General features: G+C 38.8%; 3 protein-coding genes across 9 annotated transcripts; 1 reads left to right on the top strand and 2 right to left on the bottom strand.

The window, feature by feature from the left end:
- Positions 1 to 980: 980 nt before the first annotated feature.
- On the bottom strand, positions 981 to 2,243 carry tbcc (tubulin folding cofactor C). Its single transcript, XM_017482599.3, has one exon. The coding sequence runs from the start codon at positions 2,214 to 2,216 to the stop codon at positions 1,128 to 1,130; it is 1,089 nt and encodes a 362-aa protein (XP_017338088.1). The 5' UTR covers positions 2,217 to 2,243; the 3' UTR covers positions 981 to 1,127.
- Positions 2,244 to 4,560: 2,317 nt separating this feature from the next.
- Positions 4,561 to 13,848, top strand: bicral (BICRA like chromatin remodeling complex associated protein). 6 transcript variants are annotated; one of them, XM_053685153.1, is made up of 12 exons: positions 4,561 to 4,734; positions 6,531 to 6,728; positions 7,069 to 7,114; positions 7,454 to 7,502; positions 7,742 to 7,807; positions 7,897 to 9,300; positions 9,420 to 9,480; positions 9,570 to 9,654; positions 9,769 to 9,914; positions 10,003 to 10,097; positions 10,254 to 10,356; positions 10,437 to 13,848. In XM_053685153.1, the coding sequence occupies exons 3-12, from the start codon at positions 7,074 to 7,076 to the stop codon at positions 10,910 to 10,912; spliced, it is 2,526 nt and encodes an 841-aa protein (XP_053541128.1). In that variant the 5' UTR covers positions 4,561 to 4,734; positions 6,531 to 6,728; positions 7,069 to 7,073; the 3' UTR covers positions 10,913 to 13,848. The 6 variants fall into 6 exon arrangements, with proteins under 6 accessions (XP_053541128.1, XP_053541126.1, XP_053541125.1 ...); XM_053685151.1 differs by having other exon boundaries at positions 4,561 to 5,001; XM_053685150.1 differs by having other exon boundaries at positions 4,561 to 5,001; positions 6,528 to 6,728.
- Positions 13,719 to 19,073, bottom strand: si:dkey-21c1.4 (ATP synthase subunit f, mitochondrial). Of its 2 annotated transcripts, XM_017483316.2 has the most exons (5): positions 18,870 to 19,073; positions 14,988 to 16,130; positions 14,646 to 14,756; positions 14,106 to 14,222; positions 13,719 to 13,994 (listed from the first exon to the last, which is right to left on the bottom strand). In XM_017483316.2, exons 1-5 carry the CDS (start codon positions 18,937 to 18,939, stop codon positions 13,966 to 13,968), a joined length of 1,470 nt encoding a protein of 489 aa, XP_017338805.1. In that variant the 5' UTR covers positions 18,940 to 19,073; the 3' UTR covers positions 13,719 to 13,965. The 2 variants fall into 2 exon arrangements, with proteins under 2 accessions (XP_017338805.1, XP_017338808.1); XM_017483319.3 differs by lacking the exons at positions 14,988 to 16,130; positions 18,870 to 19,073 and having other exon boundaries at positions 14,646 to 14,980.
- Between the last annotated feature and the right edge of the window lie 50 nt (positions 19,074 to 19,123).

Genomic DNA, 19,123 nt, shown 5'->3' with positions numbered 1-19,123 from the left:
ATTTTCTACATAGGAAACACCATCAGAAACTCAAATTGCCTATGTTTTGCATCATTTATGGTTGCTCAATTTGATCAAACCGAGAAACCACAAGGAGCTTTTATCGTGTACCAAAAGTTGTTGTTCATGAGGGGGAAAATTCAAGAAATTGACAGGAAAAAGTGGCTGCGTCTGCGGTCGGGAAGAGCCAAGTCGGATAATGCTCGTGTGCAGTGACCACTTTGCCAAGGTTAATACAACTTACATATGCTATGTTTATGTAGCGTTAGCTGTTTCCATACTTTGTAAAGTTAAAGTAATTGTTTCGCGTTGATCCAGGCCTTTAGTGGCGTTTTGGTGGACCTTTGAGAGTGGTTAACTAATAATGTAAACAACCGTAATGCTAACCTCAAGAGGCGCAACAGCATTGAATGTTTGTTGCTAGGTCAATTCACAGGACAAAAAAGAAATGCCACTCACCCAGGCGAAAACCTAACGATAATCACTGTGGAGCACCTTGGTACCAAGGTCATTGACCCATCCACTAACAAAAAAGTTGTATGCCTCCATAGTTTTGTAAGCTTTCCATTTGTTTTCTGGACTAGAAGGATGTCTGGAGGACAAGGTAATTGCTTATATTGACCGCCTCGTTGACACACAAGTATTTCAATTCAGTAGAAAAATCGCTCCTCTTCATAAGATAAGGATCACGTCCAACATATGTTGTGATTTTCTGTTTATACCTTTCGCTTGTAATAGTATCTAAACCAGTACAGTACGGACTTTCATCCATCTTCTCCATTCTGCTTTTCACTTGCCGCACTCTCTGATTTTCACGTGTCATCAGAATCACATGACTGCAAACAAGCTATAGGATAAAATGGACGCCATATCATAACATTTTTTTTTAAACATCGCCATAACTCTACGATACAAATCGCAACATTTTTGCATTGCGATATATCGTTACACCCCTAGTGAATAATGAATGAAAGTCATAATTCATTTAACATGGCCATGTTTATTTTGAAAGTGGATTTTAAGACATCTCATTAAGTAGAGCAATCTGTTAGTATAGGCATGGCAATCAGAATTTGGCTACATTGTTAATCAAGAACATTTCAGTTTAGAAGAATACAAATGCCAGATCATGCTTCGGGCTCTGCAGCGTCCCAACAAGGTATCCTCTCAGACTCTGGAATTACAGTCCAGTTAGGCGAAGGCGTTCCAGCAACAAGCCAGTTGAAATCATCCACCTGAGACCAATTATTTCTTTTGGGGTCCAGTCCAGACACTCGAAAATCATCATCCAGTGCAGGATACGTCCAGTTAAAAGGAGCAAAACAGACTCCGTGACAGTCCTCTATTATTGCTCGGCTAGTGACATGGAGGTAAATTCGGGTCGACGAGGTGTTGTGGGTGCGCAGCTGCTGACAGGCCAATACCAGAGTGGAGTCTCTACACTCATCAATGAAAACTGAACTGGACACAGGCCCACTGAGGATCTGGCAACCCTTCACATTTTTAATATGCAGGGTACTTGGTGAGCCATAAAGTCTCACCTTGCAGTTCGTCAGGTGAGACAACAATACATCCCGTTGCTGGATCTCTTCTGACTGTTTGATTATTACTTCACTGTGGGCATTTGAGAAGCTACACTGTTCAGCAGGGATCGCAGAATCCACCGCAGAATGGCCGGGATATACCTCTGGTTTTCCTTCTCTGCTGGAGGGAGGGACTGCAGGCTGCTGACTTGCACCGGCGGTTCGGGACCGGAAAGCGAATTTCTTTTTGGGCATCACCTCTGCTCTTTTCTCAGCTATGGACTCTTGCAATTGCTGCAGAGATGCTTGTGCCTGTCTCAGTTCGTACTGTGTGAGAAATACCGTGCTGTCATTCACGAACTTCTGGATGTTTTGGATCATGTTTGTCGCCTCCTCTAAAACCTTCGTGGCTTTCTGGTGGTCGGTCTGGGTGCAGCTTGATAGCAACTCCTCGATAGCAGCCTTCTCCGCGCTAAACGTGGCGTTGAAGTAACTGATCTTTTCCTCCGAAACCGCTTGGCTCTCTTTGGCATTTTTGCGGCGCTCTAACTCTTCCAGTCTCGCCTGATCCCGGCGTAAAACGCGTTCAGGAATTTTTACAGTGTCGCTTGGACACGGTTTCGTTGGAGTTTCATCCATGTTGATTAAAAAAACAGCCTCCTGCTCAGCCAGGAAGTAAAGAGCCGAGCTCATGCGCGTTCTAAAAAAGCTGAATGGTCATTGGACGAACCCCTCCCCAACGTGCCTCTTAGTGGCGTTGTGATTGGTGGATTCAATCATACCGGATAGTCTGTTACGAAACCATGGAGACCAAGCGGCTGAGTCATCTACAGAGCTGTACATTCTGTAATGAGCATTGTAAAATGATTTTGGTTAACAATTAAGTTATTTTTTTTTATTTATTTGTTTGTTTATTGTACAAAATATGATCTATGATCAGGATCCATTGAATAAGGTAGAAAAAGTAAAAACAAAATAAAGATTTTTTTTTTTAAAAAAGATAAATGTTACAAACACTCACTGTCACTTTAATAGTGAAAATTAAATAAATAAATGTACACCTGATTATTTGTGCAGTTATCCAATCAACCAATTATCTGACCAACCAATTATATGTATAAAATCATGCAGATACAGGTCAAGAGCTCCAGTTAACATTGCTCATCACACTGATCATCAGAATTGGGGGAAAATGTGATTGCTGGGATGTTAACTGTTGCATGGATGTTGGTACTCTTGGTGAGCAGAAAAGCATCTCAGCATGAACAAAACATCACATATTGAGGTGGATGGGCTACGGCAGCAGAAGACCACATTAGTTCCACTCCTGTCAGTCAGAAACAGGGATCTGAGGCTATCATGGGCACAGACTCACCCAAACTGGACAGTTGAAGATTAGAAAAAGAAAAAAAATCACCTGGCCTTTTTTCAGTCAAATGTTTTGATTAGTCTGTGCCCATGATAGCCTCAGATTCCTGTTTCTGACTGACAGGAGTGGAACTAATGTGGTCTTCTGCTGCCGTAGCCCATCCACCTCAACATTTGATGTTTTGTGCATGCTGAGATGCTTTTCTTCTCACTGCAGTTATAAAGGGTGTATATTTGAGTTACTAAAGACTTTCTGTCAGCTCAGACCAGTCTGGTCATTCTCCTCTGATCTCTCTTATCAACAAGGTGTTTTAGCCTGCAGACCCTCCACTCACAGGATGGTTTTTGCACAATTCTGTGAAAACTCTAGAGACTGTTGTGTGTGAAATTCCCAGGAGATCAGCAGTTTCTGAAATACTTAAACTAGCCCATCTGGCACCAACAACCTTGCCGGGTAAAGTCACAGAGATCACAGTTTTCCCCATTCTGATGTTTGATGTGAACATTAACTTAAGCTCTTCACCTGTGTCTGCATGATTTTATGCATTGTGCTGCTGCTGCATGATTGGATAACTGCATAAATGAACAGGTGTACAGGTGTTCCTATTATAGTGGATGGTGAGTGCAATTTCCCCAAATGTAATTTTGTCTGTCTTGAAATCCAAACATTACTTTGTGTCAGCAAATTCTCACATTACAAGAATGCTATAAAAACTATAACAATTCATAATACAGGCAATTTGTTTATATAATGTTTATATCACTTTGATCCCATTCTAACAAGTTGGTTAGGATTATCTTATCTTCTGTGTGTACTTCTTTGTATTGTGATTATTATTATTATTATTATTATTATTATTATGTAAAAGTAAAAGGGGATAAACATCTACAAATTCTCTCCTCAATCATAGACCCAACTTCTTCACTGAATTACACTGAGAAAAAAGTATTTCTCTGTGTAGAAAAAAAGTTTTAGTATTAAAAAGGAAAAAAGTTTGCTTTGTTGCTGTGACAGTAAAACAAGTCATGCAAGAGATTTTTATTTCACTGCCATTGTAAATGTTATTAATTGTCTGGTGGGGGGGGGGGGATTACAACAATGTAAACATAAGACTGTAAACACAAAAAATAAACTAACAATTTCACATTTAATTTCCAAATTAATGCATGTCACTGTGGCTGTGAAACCTTGATGTAAATGTGACAAATTGTATGATTATTATTATTATTATTAACAATAAAACAGTAAATAAATACATTTTCAAAAAAAAAACAATATGAACAGCATTGGCTACATATATTTATTGAAAATATTTAATACAACAAATAAAATAAAAAATAAATTAAGAAAAAATGAATCCATCAATATATCATACAATAAATAAACACCCTTCAGTGGCACTGTTCATAAATTAAGTATATTTTTTGTATATAGTATACATTCCCAGCCCCATTAATCTGAGGTATACCAGGCACCATAATAATTACAATAGCAGATGATTTTGGGTGTGGTCCAAGTCGACACTCCGCCCCCTATCGCTGAAATGCAATTAATAATCCAACTGAGCATAAACGTTAAACTATATTCTGGACTGATTGTAGGGCGTCACATTGACCTAAAAGGTCAGCCTTTTGTGATCCTGTATGTGTTTACGTGAAGTGTTGAGTGTAAAGTGGATGTGGTACAGTGTTTGTGAGTGAGTGTGGTGTTTTGGGGCTACAGTTGGTGGTGATGTTTCCCTCAGGGCTGCAGATGCGCCTTCTGCTGGAGCAACGCTGCCTCAGCGGCCCGTGCAGAGATGGCGAGGAAACCCCGGTGACACTGCACTGCTTTTTCATGACGGTGAGTTTCCCTTTGAGTGTATTATAATTTTGTGATAAAAATTTCAAGGAAAAAACACACACGGCCTCCTTCCACCCCTTCCTTCTGGGAGGGAAGAGTGAGCGCGGAGAGAAAAATCTATCTGAGACAGAGCAAGGACAGTGAGGGGAAAATATATGAGTGGGAGAGGGAGAAGAAGAAGAAGGAGGAGGTGGAGGTGGAGAGGAGGGGGAGCAAATTAAAAGTTGCCAAATGGAGATATTGGGTTTCAAGAGGAGTGAGACAGGAGTAAGGGTTTGCCTCTTTTTCAAAGTCGTCTTTATGTTATGCAAATGAAAATAAATATTTATTGTTCGACACGGCTTACTTCGTTATGTTTTGTCGTCGAATTGGACCCGTTTCTGGATAGGAGGGGAAACCTAACGTAGCAGGCTAGCGTTTCACTCCTGAGCAGGCCAATAGTTGTTTTTTTGTTTTTTAAAGAAAGGGGGAAAAAAGCTAAGATTGATTAGGTTTATCTGATTTCTTCTCGTAAACGACAATGTAGATTGTGTTTGTTTAGACGAGCATCCGAAAATGATGCCTTTCATATCAAACCTGTGAACGGTCGCTAGTCCACTGGTGGCCGTGTGTTTCCTCGCTGAGAGAGTCCACCTGAGCAGGAATAAAGCGCAGGATCGCCGAGCTCTCCACTGACCTCTGCACAATTCGGTCTATTTCTGGACAAACCCAAAGGCTCTCTTTTTTTGGTCGTATTCCCTTTTCTCGGAGCTGCCTTTGTGTGCAATCGCGGCTATTCCGTGCTTTATGGCTAAGCTAAAATAAAAAAAATACAAAAAACCCCACGGCAGAGCTTTCAGTTTGAGATCCGAGTGTAGATAGAGAGTGAACAGTCCCCCTCTCTGCCAGAGTTTAAATTAGGATGTATATTGAGGGTTGATGCTTTTTGCTGCGTGTCCTTTCCGCCCCCCTGACTGCAACAATCGAAGAGCTAGCTTTGCTAGCTTGCTGTGTTTTTTTCTTCTTCAAAGAGAGGAAGGAAAGAGACATCTCTTCCCTTATTTGTCTAGAAAAGACTCAACGTTACTGGACTAACCAAACAAGTGCTGTTTAAAATATACATATATATACATATATATATATATCGGGCTATAAATATATAGTAGCCTGACCGTGTTGGGCTACATTCACTCTGAATGTTATTTTAGTGTAACGACTACGACGTGAAGCAGCCATTACACACAGCACAGTGGCCAAGCCAGCCGCATACACGTCGAGTCGGGCTACTCTCCGACCTTATATGTAAAGAAAACCCTAAACGAATATTAATAAATAAGTATTAATAATAATCATTTTATTGTGTTTATGTGAAAGTGAAGAAAGCGAATTGAACAGTTGATCAACATCTGCCTCCACAATAAATTATCCAGTTTTACACTGGCAGGGGATTTTCAAACGCGTCTTAATGGTTTCTAGTCGTTTTTCCGTTTGTGGGAGCGTGTGTCGACGATAAAAAAATTAATAAATGATTATATATATATATATATATATATATATATATATATATATATATATATATATATATATATATATATATATAAACTCATGATAGCAGCTTCCTGAAGGACCGTCAAACTCATTATAAAACCGACCATCCCCCACATGTCTGTGCTTTAGTCCCAGTCCTTTATAGCTTTTAAAGTTTTTTTTTTAGTCAGATTGCCGTATGCCAATACGTTTCTCGTACCACGCCAAAAGTGTTTTTGTCAGCGATCTAACATGGTGGTGTCCGTACATTTTGTCTGTGCTTTCAGCAGAGTGGCGCAGTTTCAGGTAGCAGCCGCCATTTTACATTCAACACGAGGAGCTGCTTTGTGTTGTATGAAAATATCGAGGACAAACGCACAAAGTCCCCCACACAAACACTTGAGTAGCAAGCCTTTCACATTCTGCTACAGTACCTGCAAAATCCCCTTGACCCACAGTCTTCTTACAAAACGATGATTCATTATACAGTTAAGTTTGTGCTTATTATAACTGATTATGGTAAACATACTAGAAACTCATAGCACTACATTTCACCTCTCACGTTTTAAATTCCTGTCAGATCTTACTAGTGCAAATGTGTATTGGGGGGGGGGCAATTAAGAGCACAGTGAAAACATTTGGATGTAATGCTATGAATGCTTAATCTGTCAAATTGTTAAATAAATCAACTGGATTTGAGTTTATGTTGTTGCACAAAAATACTGTAAGGGAGTTATCTTTCCTCACTATAAATAAAAATGTGGCATGATATCCCCATGTTTCAGGGGAAGAAGCTCAGATCTACAAGTATGTTTTTCTTAATTTTAGGTGTCATGGATGATGAAGACGATCGCCGTCTTCTGGATTTTATTGGGTGAGCTGGATTATATATATATATATATATATATATATATATATATATATATATATATATATATATATATATATATAAATTAACTACCAAATACTAAGATTCATGAATATAAATTTGTTTCATACCTTTTTTCTAAACAGGGAAAATTTAGAATTAATGCTGCAGTTAATGAAAAACAAGCTATGAATAAATTTGAAGAAAATGCATTTTCACTATTGCACAGACAGATTCAATAATGCATTTTAGATTTAATGATACATGATTCTAACTAGAAAAGCTTTTTGCTTTGACCATATCCTCTAGCCACAGACCATGTTATGCATTTTCTTTTCTAAACAGAGATGTACAAGCTCTAAATGACTATCTTCATGGCCCCAATAGCAAATCGGTAAGCTTGTCAATATTTTTCAGTGGTAGTGTGTATTGGTTGTTTATTGTAAAACATTTCATTTCTGGAATACTGTACAACATTCTACTTTTGCATTTTCCATGATCTAACACACAATTCACTATTTATTAGCTAATAAAACTCTTCAGGACTAAATGTTATATATAAGAAAATATGTGCATTGTGGTGGTTGCCCTTGGTTTTTTTTTTTTGCCATTCATTTTGTGACCTTTGAACAGATTGAAGAGGATGACCTGACAAACGCAGCTTATGAATCTGCAAGCTCATTTTTCACAAATGACACAGTAAGAATGTTTTCCATTAGAATCTAGATAGTCAGTTAGTTAAGTATAAATGACACTAAAATTCTACTGATTTATTTTGTCCTGCTTAGGGTGGCTCAGATGAAGGACTTAAAGTTGGCCACAATAATCTGGAAGAGTTTGGTGAGGCTGGTGAATCTGGACTCTCCAGCAGCCTTCAGTTTATTGAAGATGAGCTTGAGCGTGGTGTCTCCCCGAGTGGCGAGGTTGATCTTGGTAATGAGGACCAACCTTTTGATATCCTCCAGAAGTCTTTATTGGAGGCAGATATCACGGAACAGACATTGGCTGAAGAGGCGTTGTTGGACTCTCAACCAGCTCCTCTGTGTCCTGCCACTGCAACCTTCCCCCAGCAGCTGGTCTCTGGAGGACTTGGAGGTGTTTCAGGAACTGGACTGGTGGCTCCAATGCCCATAGCTGGGGCACAACCTCAGGCTTTTATTCAGCAAGTTCCCCAGCTGCCGTTGCCAAATGGACCAGCAGGACACATTCAGTTAGTGAGCTCTCTTAATGGAAGTAGTCCCTCCATGATGACTATCAAAAGCCTGGAGCGGCCTCAGATTCTAGTGAGGCCTAGTGGAAATGCAGTGATGGGCAGTGCTGGGCAGAGTACAGCTTTTGTTCCTTCTACACCGGGGCAGGTATCTGTTCCCTTCAATAAAGGGCCAATACAGCTGCAGAATATTATCATTCAGAGAGGCCCTGTACCACAGCCTTTGGTCAGACCTATTCAGCCTAAGGCCCTCCAGACAGGTGGACAAACTGTGTACAATATAAGCAACCTAGGGATCCAACCCAACACCGCTACTATTGCAAACCCAGCCAATACTATTGCGTACACAGCCAATGGATCTCCACAGACTACCCAGCAGGTAAAAGTAGTGAGTCAGGCCACAAGCATTGTAGTCCATTCTCCCTTTGGACAGCAAGGACAACCACAAGTCCAGGGCAGTCTTCCCCAGGGCCAGTTTTTACTACCCACTGGCAGCACTGTCCATGGGCTCCAGGCAGTGAATGGGCAGGTGCTTCAAACCAACACTCAAGTGGGTGACTCATCTTTAACTAGCACTACTACATACTCTATCCTGACTAATCAGAATACAGCTATGCAGATTATTGCTGGGCAAAATTTTGCAGCTGGTGGGCAAATGATAGTGAATCAAGGTATGGTTAATGCAAGCCAGATAGGGCAAGCCTCTCCTACAGGGGTAATGCAGGTTGCTCAGAGGCCTGCTGTCACAACCAAAGTTTGGACTGCCAATGCATCACCCACTCCAACCGCTGTACAGTCTTTGCAGGCACCAAACCGTTTCACCATGGTAAACTCCACAGGCCAGACTCTCCAGACTCATCTACAGATATCTGTTAGCCCAGGACAGCGTCTTCTGGTCCCTGTGGCACAAAACAACACAAACTCTTCACAAACTGCAGTCCAAGAGCTACAGTTTGAAAAGCAGCAGGTACCTTTCAACCAGGTAAGACATTTGTTAGTATTCTCATGCTATTGCCACTAACTTTTTTTCTTCTTCTTTCTGTATCAAATTTATTATCAGTAACTCTAAACAAGACTTTTTTTTTTTTACTGATTTAAAAGGATTCCACATTACCAAAGCAGAAAGCTCAGACACAGCTGCTAAATCTTCTTGGTACTAAAGGTATGACTATGTATTACATATCTATTTTTGTTTTTTCCTTTTCTGCTTATTGTCAAGTTTAAACATTGTGAAAATGTTTCAATTCTCAGGTGTGAAAATTCCTGCTAACCAGGAATCCCTTCTTCTAACTACTCCAAAGAGACCTGAAAATCAGCAGCTCAGCAGAGGAGGAATGTGTGTGACCCAATAGATCCCAACTCATTTGCCATTGTACTTCTCTCTGTTTTATTGATAACTATTATTATATTAATATCCAAAACATTATACATAATCTACACATTTTTACAGGGTTCTTGAGCAGCTAAGGAAGGCTCATAAGAGGGTCATGTCTCCAGAACGTACACCCTTCACTTCACTAAATGATGTCATTGAGAGATTTCTTCCCTATCATGTGTTCCAAGGGGAGCCACCCTGTGAGGAGGATTTTGCCAAAGGTATGATTTTCTACACCTTTAACCCACACTGAAAGTGTGTCTGTGGGAGGTTTTTAATGCAAGCTTTTTGTGCTGTTTATCTGTGTAGTGGATGAAGAATTTGAGGCAGTTGCCACACAAGTGTTAATGAGAACACAGTCCATGGTGAACAAATACAGGCGTTTGCTCATGGTGGAGGCTGAGGTAGGTTTACTTCAAAGTACCTTTAAAAAACAACCTGATCACTAGTCCTGTTCCAGAAGTGTTTTATTTCATGGAGTTTGTACTTCAGGGATCTTCTGCCTATGCTTAGGAGCACAACCTATAAACGTTCATCGGCTCTGTATTTTACTCTCACAGCGGTCCAGCCCTTCATCAGAAATCGTGATGATTGACAGGACCTTCAACCAAGAGGAACGGAACAACTTGACTCAAGACAAACGAATGTTACTTGTAGACCCAGGTAAAAATATGCATTAACTATTTAAATATATATTCATTATTTTAGACATATATCATACTGTTCTGTCCTCTGTGTTGCAGATGGTTTTCTAGAGGAATTCTGCTGTGGACCTAAGAAGTTGGTTTCAAACTCAGGGGCCATGGATTCAGTTGGTCATGAGGAGATCCCCAGTTTGATGGAGACTTCTCCTAGCCAAGACACATCGCAAGCATATAGAGAGAGGACAGAATGCCATATAAAGCCTGCTTATAGGACAGAAGCCTATTCAGCTTTTGAGGATCCAGGAGGTGGAAGGCATGAAGAGACCTTCAGTAAGGGCAGCTTAGACATGAAGAAAACGAAATCCAACATCATCAGTAGCAGCAGCAGCAGCAGCAGCCAGCACCACCAACACTTTCACCCTGCCCATTACTCCACATCTCCCAGCCATTCTCAGCACAGTTCTGGCCATTTCTACCCATCTGAACAGCTCCAGTCACTTGATCATGGTCATGTCCAACTATCCGACACCGATTCTGTGCTTGAAGCTGCGGTGAATAGTATATTAGACTGTTAGCATTTTTTGTTTTATTGTGTTAGATACTGTCACAATCGTGAGTGGAATCCTGCAACATGTGAGACTGAAGAATGCACTTCAGCAAAATAAATGTTTGTGCACACAGTGTCCCTTTAGTACATGTTAAGCAGTGTAGAGGAAAAAAATGACTGTGCCTACTGTTCTGGAAACGTTTACATGAAAGCCTTTTTGGAAGTGCACCCACACAAAGCAGTAAGGTCTGATGTTTGAAAAATGCTGGTTACACATTATTCGTGTGCGTGTGTGTGTGTGTGTGTGTGTGTGTGTGTGTGTGTGTGTGTGTGTGTGTGTTAATTGCTGTCTATCTGTAGCTCTGGAACATACCTACTCATAGAGATTCTTTGATCACATCAATAATTACTCTTGTATTAAGTTACACTATCTGTAGAGGTTTTGTGTCCTTTTTAGTTTAGGTGTAGGCAGATCTTGTGTGTCTGGAAAAGCAGCCCTTCATAAGACTTAGTGCTTATGACTGTCCTTTATCTTTTGATAAGATTGTTGCAGTAGTTTCTGACCAAATAAGTCATCTAAATATAGGCACTCTTAGTTGTTTTACAGTGGTAATATTCAATCCCTGTCCCACAACCTCCTTGCACTGCACCTATGTCTTTTCTTTCTTTTAAATTTCTGCTTTACTTATAGAAATGCTTGAAAATTAGCTGAATGACTGAACTGGTTGAAATCCTAAACTATGCAGTCCAGGTGAGGAATTGAATGCTGTTGTAAGAGCAATGACGATGCTCATTTTCTTTTATTTGGCATTTAGTTTTGTACCTTACAGGTATGTGACCTCCTGTCCACAGAGACAAGCTCACTTTGAGTGTGTTTTTTTTCTGCAGGGGAAACTAAGTCCTCAGATTGAGGGTACAATGTTACATTCTTTTATGCTTTATTCATTTTTTTGAAATGATGTTTTTTCCCCTGCCTTTTAAGCTGCTTCTAGCCCTGGATAGAAAACCTGCTCATGTGAAACTGTAGGTTGCATTTCCATGAGCCCAGAGAGATATTGTCTCAAACATTTTCATTTCCCTTGTGGCTGGTGTTCCCTGCTGGTCAGGCTATGTTCTCTCTGTGGTTTTCATTCTTTGGTTGTAACAATTAACATTTGCACACACAAACACAGTGTCTTTTAGACAACCGTGTTTTCTGCAGATTGTCTCTAGTCACTATTTGGTATTTGGTAAATGCTTTGAAGTACCAACATCTTCATATATTGTGGAGGAGACATAATGCTTTGCCTACTCATTTGGTTATTTGACAGAGATTGACAAGTTACCCATATGTCCACCAAGTTAATTTTATCATGAGAACATATTTTAAAGCCACAATCACAAATTTTAAAGCTACTTTATATAATTTGATACTTCTTGAAAGAATCAGAATAATCATCAATCATCATGTTAATGTTAAGTACATAGATTTCTACACTATATAACTGCTATGAGCCAAAATATTTTTTAGAGAGATTTTTGTAGTATTTCTAGAAATATAGGCAAAACTGCTTAGATCATCTTAGAAATGTGGTTCTTTTGGGGAAAATGGTACATTACATTCAGAGCTCTATCTAGGAATTTTAGGTAGCAAACTGGATCCCCTCAAGTTCAAGATATGCAGCATTGAGGGATTTCTTTGCTGTAAATTCGTAGTTCTGAAATTTCTGACTGTGGCTTTTTTTTTCTGACTGCTTGTATAACAAGTTAATAACTTGTTTAATCTAACAACAGGAGTGAGACCAATGCAGCATAAACAGCAGTGAATGGCTTGATACATTTATGCATATGTATGTTTTTGTGTCTGCTTGTTGGTATAGAAAGGTTGCTTGTGCCTAAAATATGATTTCCTTAATCAACAACACTATACTGTATATCTTTCCCAGCAGTTCAACCAAATATGATGAACAAAATGAAATTGTACTATGTGATGTCTGTGATCTGAGCTTGTGTGGGTAGAGGAGGTTCAGCCTGAAGACCTTTTTGTTTGAGGGGCTTTTTTGCCTTAGGGGCGTGTATGTGAAAACAATTTGAACATTATTTGTTTTATGGTACGTGTGTGGCCTTCAGTTAAGCCTAACACCTTAGTTTTGAAAGTTTGAAGTTGTCACCATGCTTGTAACATTTCATTTTCATACAAAAAAAATATTTGCAACATTTGTTTTGTATTAAAAATGAGACTACAACAAAATATTTATAATTTTTGTAAGAAAAGTGTGGAAAACAAAACAAAAAGGAAGTTATTTTTTATGTTGGGTATACCTTGTTTATGTGAAATCAAAATATATGGTCAGATATTGATTTATTGTTTCATTTGTGCTCACTACAACAGCAAAGATCAATCAATATTAAATTCACTTTGAATACAACAGTTAACTCATGTGGTACATGATTCTTTTGTTACCAAAACTACATTTTAGTTTAAGTATCTATCATTTATAAATACTGATCATTTGTGTTTATGAAATAAGAGGAAAAATGTGTCGGTTGTGTTGAAATTAAAAAGTTAGTTCTTTAACTAAATTACATCTGCCATGGCCTTTAAAACCAAAGCAAATGTAATGTTAGTCAATGCACTACATTCTACATGCATTTCAAAAATGAATATAAGAGGAATTAAATTTGGGACATTCCTAACACCACCCTCCTCCCCATGGATGTTAATGAAGTTTATTTCACAGTTTACACATATTTCATCATTAAAGCTAAGATTGTGTTACATGTGGTTTAGTCACAAATATTTTATTTATGTTAACTTTATTAACTAAATGCAGTGATTTGGAAGCAAGTCAATATGGAGTGTTTAAGTAATATATTTTGATATGCAGTCAGCATTTATTAGTATTCACACTTGTTTGTGTATGTCAAAGTTTGTAACAAATTCATTATGCATTACAAAATTCTAAATAAATTACTTTATAAATATCCAGTTCACACATTGCAATACTCTGAGGTCAGTATGGTTCAAAAACCTATGAAGTCCTCCAAATACTCTAGTGGTAGTGGGAAGTCAGTATGGTTCAGAAATGTCCTCCAAATATTCTAGTGGTACTTCCTCCAGCGGTGTTTCTCTACAAACCAACAGAACACAGATTAAACAAACAGTAAATTATCATAGACCAACAGTATTCTTGTACTTGTATATACCATTCAATAAGAAATTATATCTAAAATTAACTTACTGATGTAGGGGTAACTCCAAATGTAACTCAGGACACAGTAGCCACCAATCAGCATTGCAATCCCACCAATTCCTCCTTTCTGTACATCAAGATACTTTCTGTAATACCACTGCCAACCTGGTAGATGCAGAAGTGCAGAGAATTAGTTAGAAGCTTATTGTCAAAGGGCTGCCGTAGCTGCACGTATTCATTTCTAACCAATCAGGAGATGATCCCAAGTCTAAAAATAAAGGCTTAAAAAAAACATCTGTAGAATAAGTGTATGTGGGACAACTATATGTACTTTAACCATTTAAAATTTAGTATTTAAAATGTTTTTTTATTATAAAAACAGTATTTTCGGGACTCTCACACAGCAGGTGCATAATGCCATTTATCATATACATTGGTGTTTTCCCAGAAGTCATCAGACAATTACAATGACATTTCATGGGAAAACACTGAACTGCATGGAACGTTGATTAAATTCATGCACCTTTTGTCTATACCAACTCGTATGGAATCATTTTCCAAAAAATGAAATAGAACATAGAACTAGACCTTTGTTAAACATTGTCACAGCCTCTCTGGGTGATTTTGGTGTTCGTGCACCAAGCCAAGAAGCCAGCTCATTAAGTCTCACATCTCCAAGTCTCTGCTTTGTCATTAAACCTGCCCAGACAGATACAGAAACTCTGCGATATAAAAGGTCTTCTTTTTAACAGACCTATATAATGAAAACTTAATTTACAACAAGTTACTGAATGAATTAAAGAAATGGTGATTCAACATATAAAAAGATAATGATAACGTTTTTTTTCTCTCTCTTATTTTTTGAGTCACTGTGTGTTTTGTATATCACAATAGTAGTAAAGTGAATTTTTACTAAAGAGGATACTCTACCTTGGGTTTGTGGTGAAGGCTTGGAGGTTTGGCACTTCATCAATAAACTCTCATTAGAGGAGATTTCTGAATGAGATGAGAAGACGAATGTTCCACCGTAACCTGTTGCCATCTCAGGTGAGTATGCCATAACGGACATGTTTTGTAATCGTGAGGTTAGTACGTCTTCAAATGGCCTTTGGACTGAGGTTTGGGAAATCGGAAACTGTACAGGGGACATCTTCATAGTAACATTTTGATCATTCCCTGTATGAGGCTTGAGTACAGACTCTGAATTGTTTACACACTTAGTAAAAGACACTTTGTGTGCTGAAACTATGGGAAATAACACTGGAACACAGTCATGTCTCCTTTTATGAAGTCCATGTTTAATGTGGTCCCACACACAAGTCTTAGTATGAAATACGGACACACCTTGCTCTTTTATTCTTGAATCCAATATATATTCTTTGGTCAACAGCTTTGGGCCATTTTGTATCTGCACTGATACATTAGTATTTGCATTGCACTTTGTCATAGTTTGCTTATCCTGGTAGCATGTGGTCCATGGAACACTTTGTAAAAGATCTAAGGCAGTGCTGTTGGTGGATAGTTGAGAGGTCAAACTGGTTCCCATAAGCTTTTGTTGCCCACTGGCTATGTCTTTTTCTAATAAAGGTATGTCTTTTACTGGGTTTTTGTACGTTTCACTATTATGCTGTTCCTGCTGAGAAACTGAAGTGAATTTGATTTTTGTCTGTGTTTGCAGTTTAGCTCGTTTCAACATCTCTTGCTCTCTTTTTGCATGCCACTTGGTTTTGGGCTTCAAAGTTTCTGTGTTCATTCCTTCTGGTGATTGGACTTTGGATGAAATGCTTCTGAGTGTGAAGGAGGTGTTTTGTAAGCATTCCTTACCCACACTCACCGTTTCAACTTTTTTGGATTTGGGTTTCACCGGATATTTTGAATCTGCCTGAAATGTTGGGTAATTCAGTTTAGTGTCAGTGTTTACTTTATTTGTCTTATCCTTATTACTTGTGTGTTTAAAAGTAGTAATCGTTATTTCTTTAGGGATTTTGGCAGTCTTGGACCCAGGGGACATTTTGCAGTGAGGAAGATGAGATTTCAGCCTTTTGAATGGCTTCCCACAAAACGGACACGCCTCTGTTCAACAGAAACAGATTAAATAGCTTAAATAATGATATTTGAAACTGTAACATTAAAAGGTAATGATGTGATCTTCAAAATATCCTTTCTTTTTAGGTGTGCAAATATGTTCTAATGTTCTGTTGTATTATATATACAACCCCAATTCTGAAAAGGTTGGGACAGTATGGAAAATGCTAAAAAAACAAACAAACAAATAGTAGTGGTTTGTAAATGTACTTTGACTTGTATTTAAACAAAAAACATATAAAGTACAAGGTATTTGATGTTTTACCTAATCAACTGCTTAATTTTTTGATATTTTTTAAAAATATTTATTTGAAATTGATGCAGGCAGCAGGTTCCAAAAAAGTTGGGACAGGGGCAGTTTAGGATTAATAGCGATGTGACAAGTTGAAATAAGAAGGTGATGTGAAACAGGTGAGACAATCGTCTAATCATAGTTTATAAGGAGCCTCCAAAAAAGGCCTAGTTCTTCAAGAGGAAGGATAGGTCAAGGCTCACCAATCTGCCAACAGATGTGTCAGTGAATAATCCAATACTTTGAGAACAACATTCCCCAAAGACAAATCTGTAGGATTTTGGATATTTCACCTTCTACAGTGCACAATATAATTCAAAGATTTAAGGAATCTGATCAAATCTCTGTGCATAAAGGGGAAGGCCGAAAACCACTTCTGAATGCGCATGATCTCCGATACCTCAGACATCACTGTCTTACAAACTGTCATGAGTCTAGGGATGTCACGATACCAAAAATCTAGTAGTCGGTACCGATACCACCAAAATTACATGATACTCGATACCACGGTGTGGTTTAAAAATAAATAAATAAATAAAAATTTAAAAATTAAAAACTCCTGGAGGACATCCTCCTCTGGTTGATACTGGCAAAAAGAAAGAGAGAGGGGGATATTTTAGTTATCAAACACTGTCTGACAATGACTAATAAAACAGTGCTAAGTGCTAATAACAAGTGCTAAGGTGCACGCACACACACACACCCCTTATACTCTGAATGCAAGCATTAGTTTAAATTCCCTGATATGGTAGCAGGCCAGAAAGATTTATTAAAAGCATGAACATTTGAATAATTATTAGTGACATTAGGCGACATTTTGCTTACAGGACACGGGCTGAATGGCGATGCATGGGGGCCCATTAGGAGGTAGTTTATAACATGCGTTGCATTAGCATCGTTAACAAATGACTGGCTATCGCACACATTACATGGAGCATAACGTTAGCTGGTTTCACGGCCATAATGCCAGCTGCCTCAAACATAATATAGGACCCGTCTTTTAGGTGCTTCGCCAAATTCCAGGTGTTGTTTGTTGTTTGAAATGAACGATAGCATCGGTTGCATACCGGCAACCGACGCTACCTTTCCTCTGAACGAGCTTTCCTCTCAACGAGTTGGGGCAGAGCTAAAATTGTCGCCATTTTCTGTAGTTTTTCCCGTGTGCTTGTAGGCGTTCTTCTTCTTCTTTACCACTTCTGGACCGACTAAAACAGTGGCGTGTATTTGCTGCCCCCATCAGGTCCGGAACCTACGCTACTGCAAAAAAACAAGTACCGTCACGTTTTAAGAATGTTGGTACTGACTTGGTACCGAAGTATCGGTTCTCGTGACATCCCTACATGAGTCTGTAATGGATATCCTGGAATGGGCTCGGGAATACTTTGGTAAACCTTTGTCGGTCAACATCATTCGCCGCTGCATCCACAGATGCAAGTTAAGGCTTTACTATGTAAAGCAGAAGCCATACATCAACACTGTCCAGAAGTACCGCCAACTTCCATGGGCTCGGTTGCAGCCAAGATGGACAGTAGCACAGTGGAATCGTGTTTTGTGGTCTGACGAGTCAACATTTCAAATAGTTTTTGGACAAAACAGCTGTCGTGTTCTCCGGGCCAAAGAGGAAAATGACCATCCAAAGCTGTTATCAGCGTCATGTCCAAAAGCCGGCATCTGTCATGGTATGGGGGTGTGTTAGTGCCCATGGCATGGGTAACTTGCACATCTGTGAGGGCACCATTAATGCAGAATGATATGTACACATTTTTGAGGGACATATGCTGCCATCCAGAGCAGGACAACGACAGACCACATTCTGATTACAAGCGCATGGCTGCATAAGCAGAGAGTGCGGGTGCTAGCATGGCCTGCCTGCAGTCCTGACCTGTCTCCAATTGAGAATGTGTGGTACATTATGAAGTGCAAAATAAGGCAACGAAGGCCCTGTACAGTTGCACAGCAGAAGAAATGTATAATGGTAGAATTGGGGAATATTCCACTTGCTAAACTTAACCAACTGGTGTCTTCAGCGCCCAAACACTTAAGTGTTATTAAAAGTAAAGGTGATGTTACACAGTGGTAAACAGTCGACTGTCCCAACTTTTTTTGGAGTGTGTTGCAGTCATCAGATTTGACATGAGTGCAAATTTTCAAAAATAAATTAAATTCATAAAGTAAAACATCAAACAATGTGTTTTCAGTATAGTACAGGGTGAATTGAATTTTCAAAAGACTTTTTTTTTTTTTTTTTGCATTTTCTATACCTTCCCAACTTTTTCAGAATTGGGGTTTGTGTGTGTGTTTGTATATATAAAAACTGTTAATATAAGAGAACATTTCTGGGGCTGGAAGTCAAGGAATGAAAAATAAAATAAAATTGTATTTTAAAAAAATAATAATTAAAACCTCGTGTTAGTATATTTCAGGCTCATACTCACCTAAGCTCATCTTGAGCTTCATTAAATTCCGATTTTCCTTTTGATATATATAAACATGACATAAACACATACATTTACCAGAACTTTACTCGGAGGTACAAGCTTGTATTCACCGTTACTCATTTCGCAGCAAGGAGCTTTCAGAAAACACGCTCGAAACGAAGGACCCATTTTGGTTCTACTCGCAGCGCCTGTATAGAAATAAACATTTACACACGAACTTAATTATTATCATTATTTTATCAGGAAGGTTA

Source organism: Ictalurus punctatus, chromosome 13 (genome assembly GCF_001660625.3).
Source record: "Ictalurus punctatus breed USDA103 chromosome 13, Coco_2.0, whole genome shotgun sequence".
Taxonomy (NCBI): domain Eukaryota; kingdom Metazoa; phylum Chordata; class Actinopteri; order Siluriformes; family Ictaluridae; genus Ictalurus; species Ictalurus punctatus.
This window is presented reverse-complemented; position numbering and strand designations above follow the sequence as displayed.

Coding starts and splice junctions, on each gene's coding strand:
- tbcc (XM_017482599.3), bottom strand. CDS start 2,216: ATGAGCTCGGCTCTTTACTTCCTGGCTGAGCAGGAGGCTGTTTTTTTA.
- bicral (XM_017483313.3), top strand. CDS start 7,074: ATGGATGATGAAGACGATCGCCGTCTTCTGGATTTTATTGG. Junction 7,503..7,741: donor ATGGCCCCAATAGCAAATCG/GTAAGCTTGTCA, acceptor ACCTTTGAACAG/ATTGAAGAGGATGACCTGAC. Junction 9,915..10,002: donor TGAGGAGGATTTTGCCAAAG/GTATGATTTTCT, acceptor TTATCTGTGTAG/TGGATGAAGAATTTGAGGCA.
- si:dkey-21c1.4 (XM_017483316.2), bottom strand. CDS start 18,939: ATGTGTTTATGTCATGTTTATATATATCAAAAGGAAAATCGGAATTTA. Junction 16,131..18,869: donor GAAGCTCAAGATGAGCTTAG/GTGAGTATGAGC, acceptor TCTGTTGAACAG/AGGCGTGTCCGTTTTGTGGG. Junction 14,757..14,987: donor GCCTTCACCACAAACCCAAG/GTAGAGTATCCT, acceptor CTGTCTGGGCAG/GTTTAATGACAAAGCAGAGA.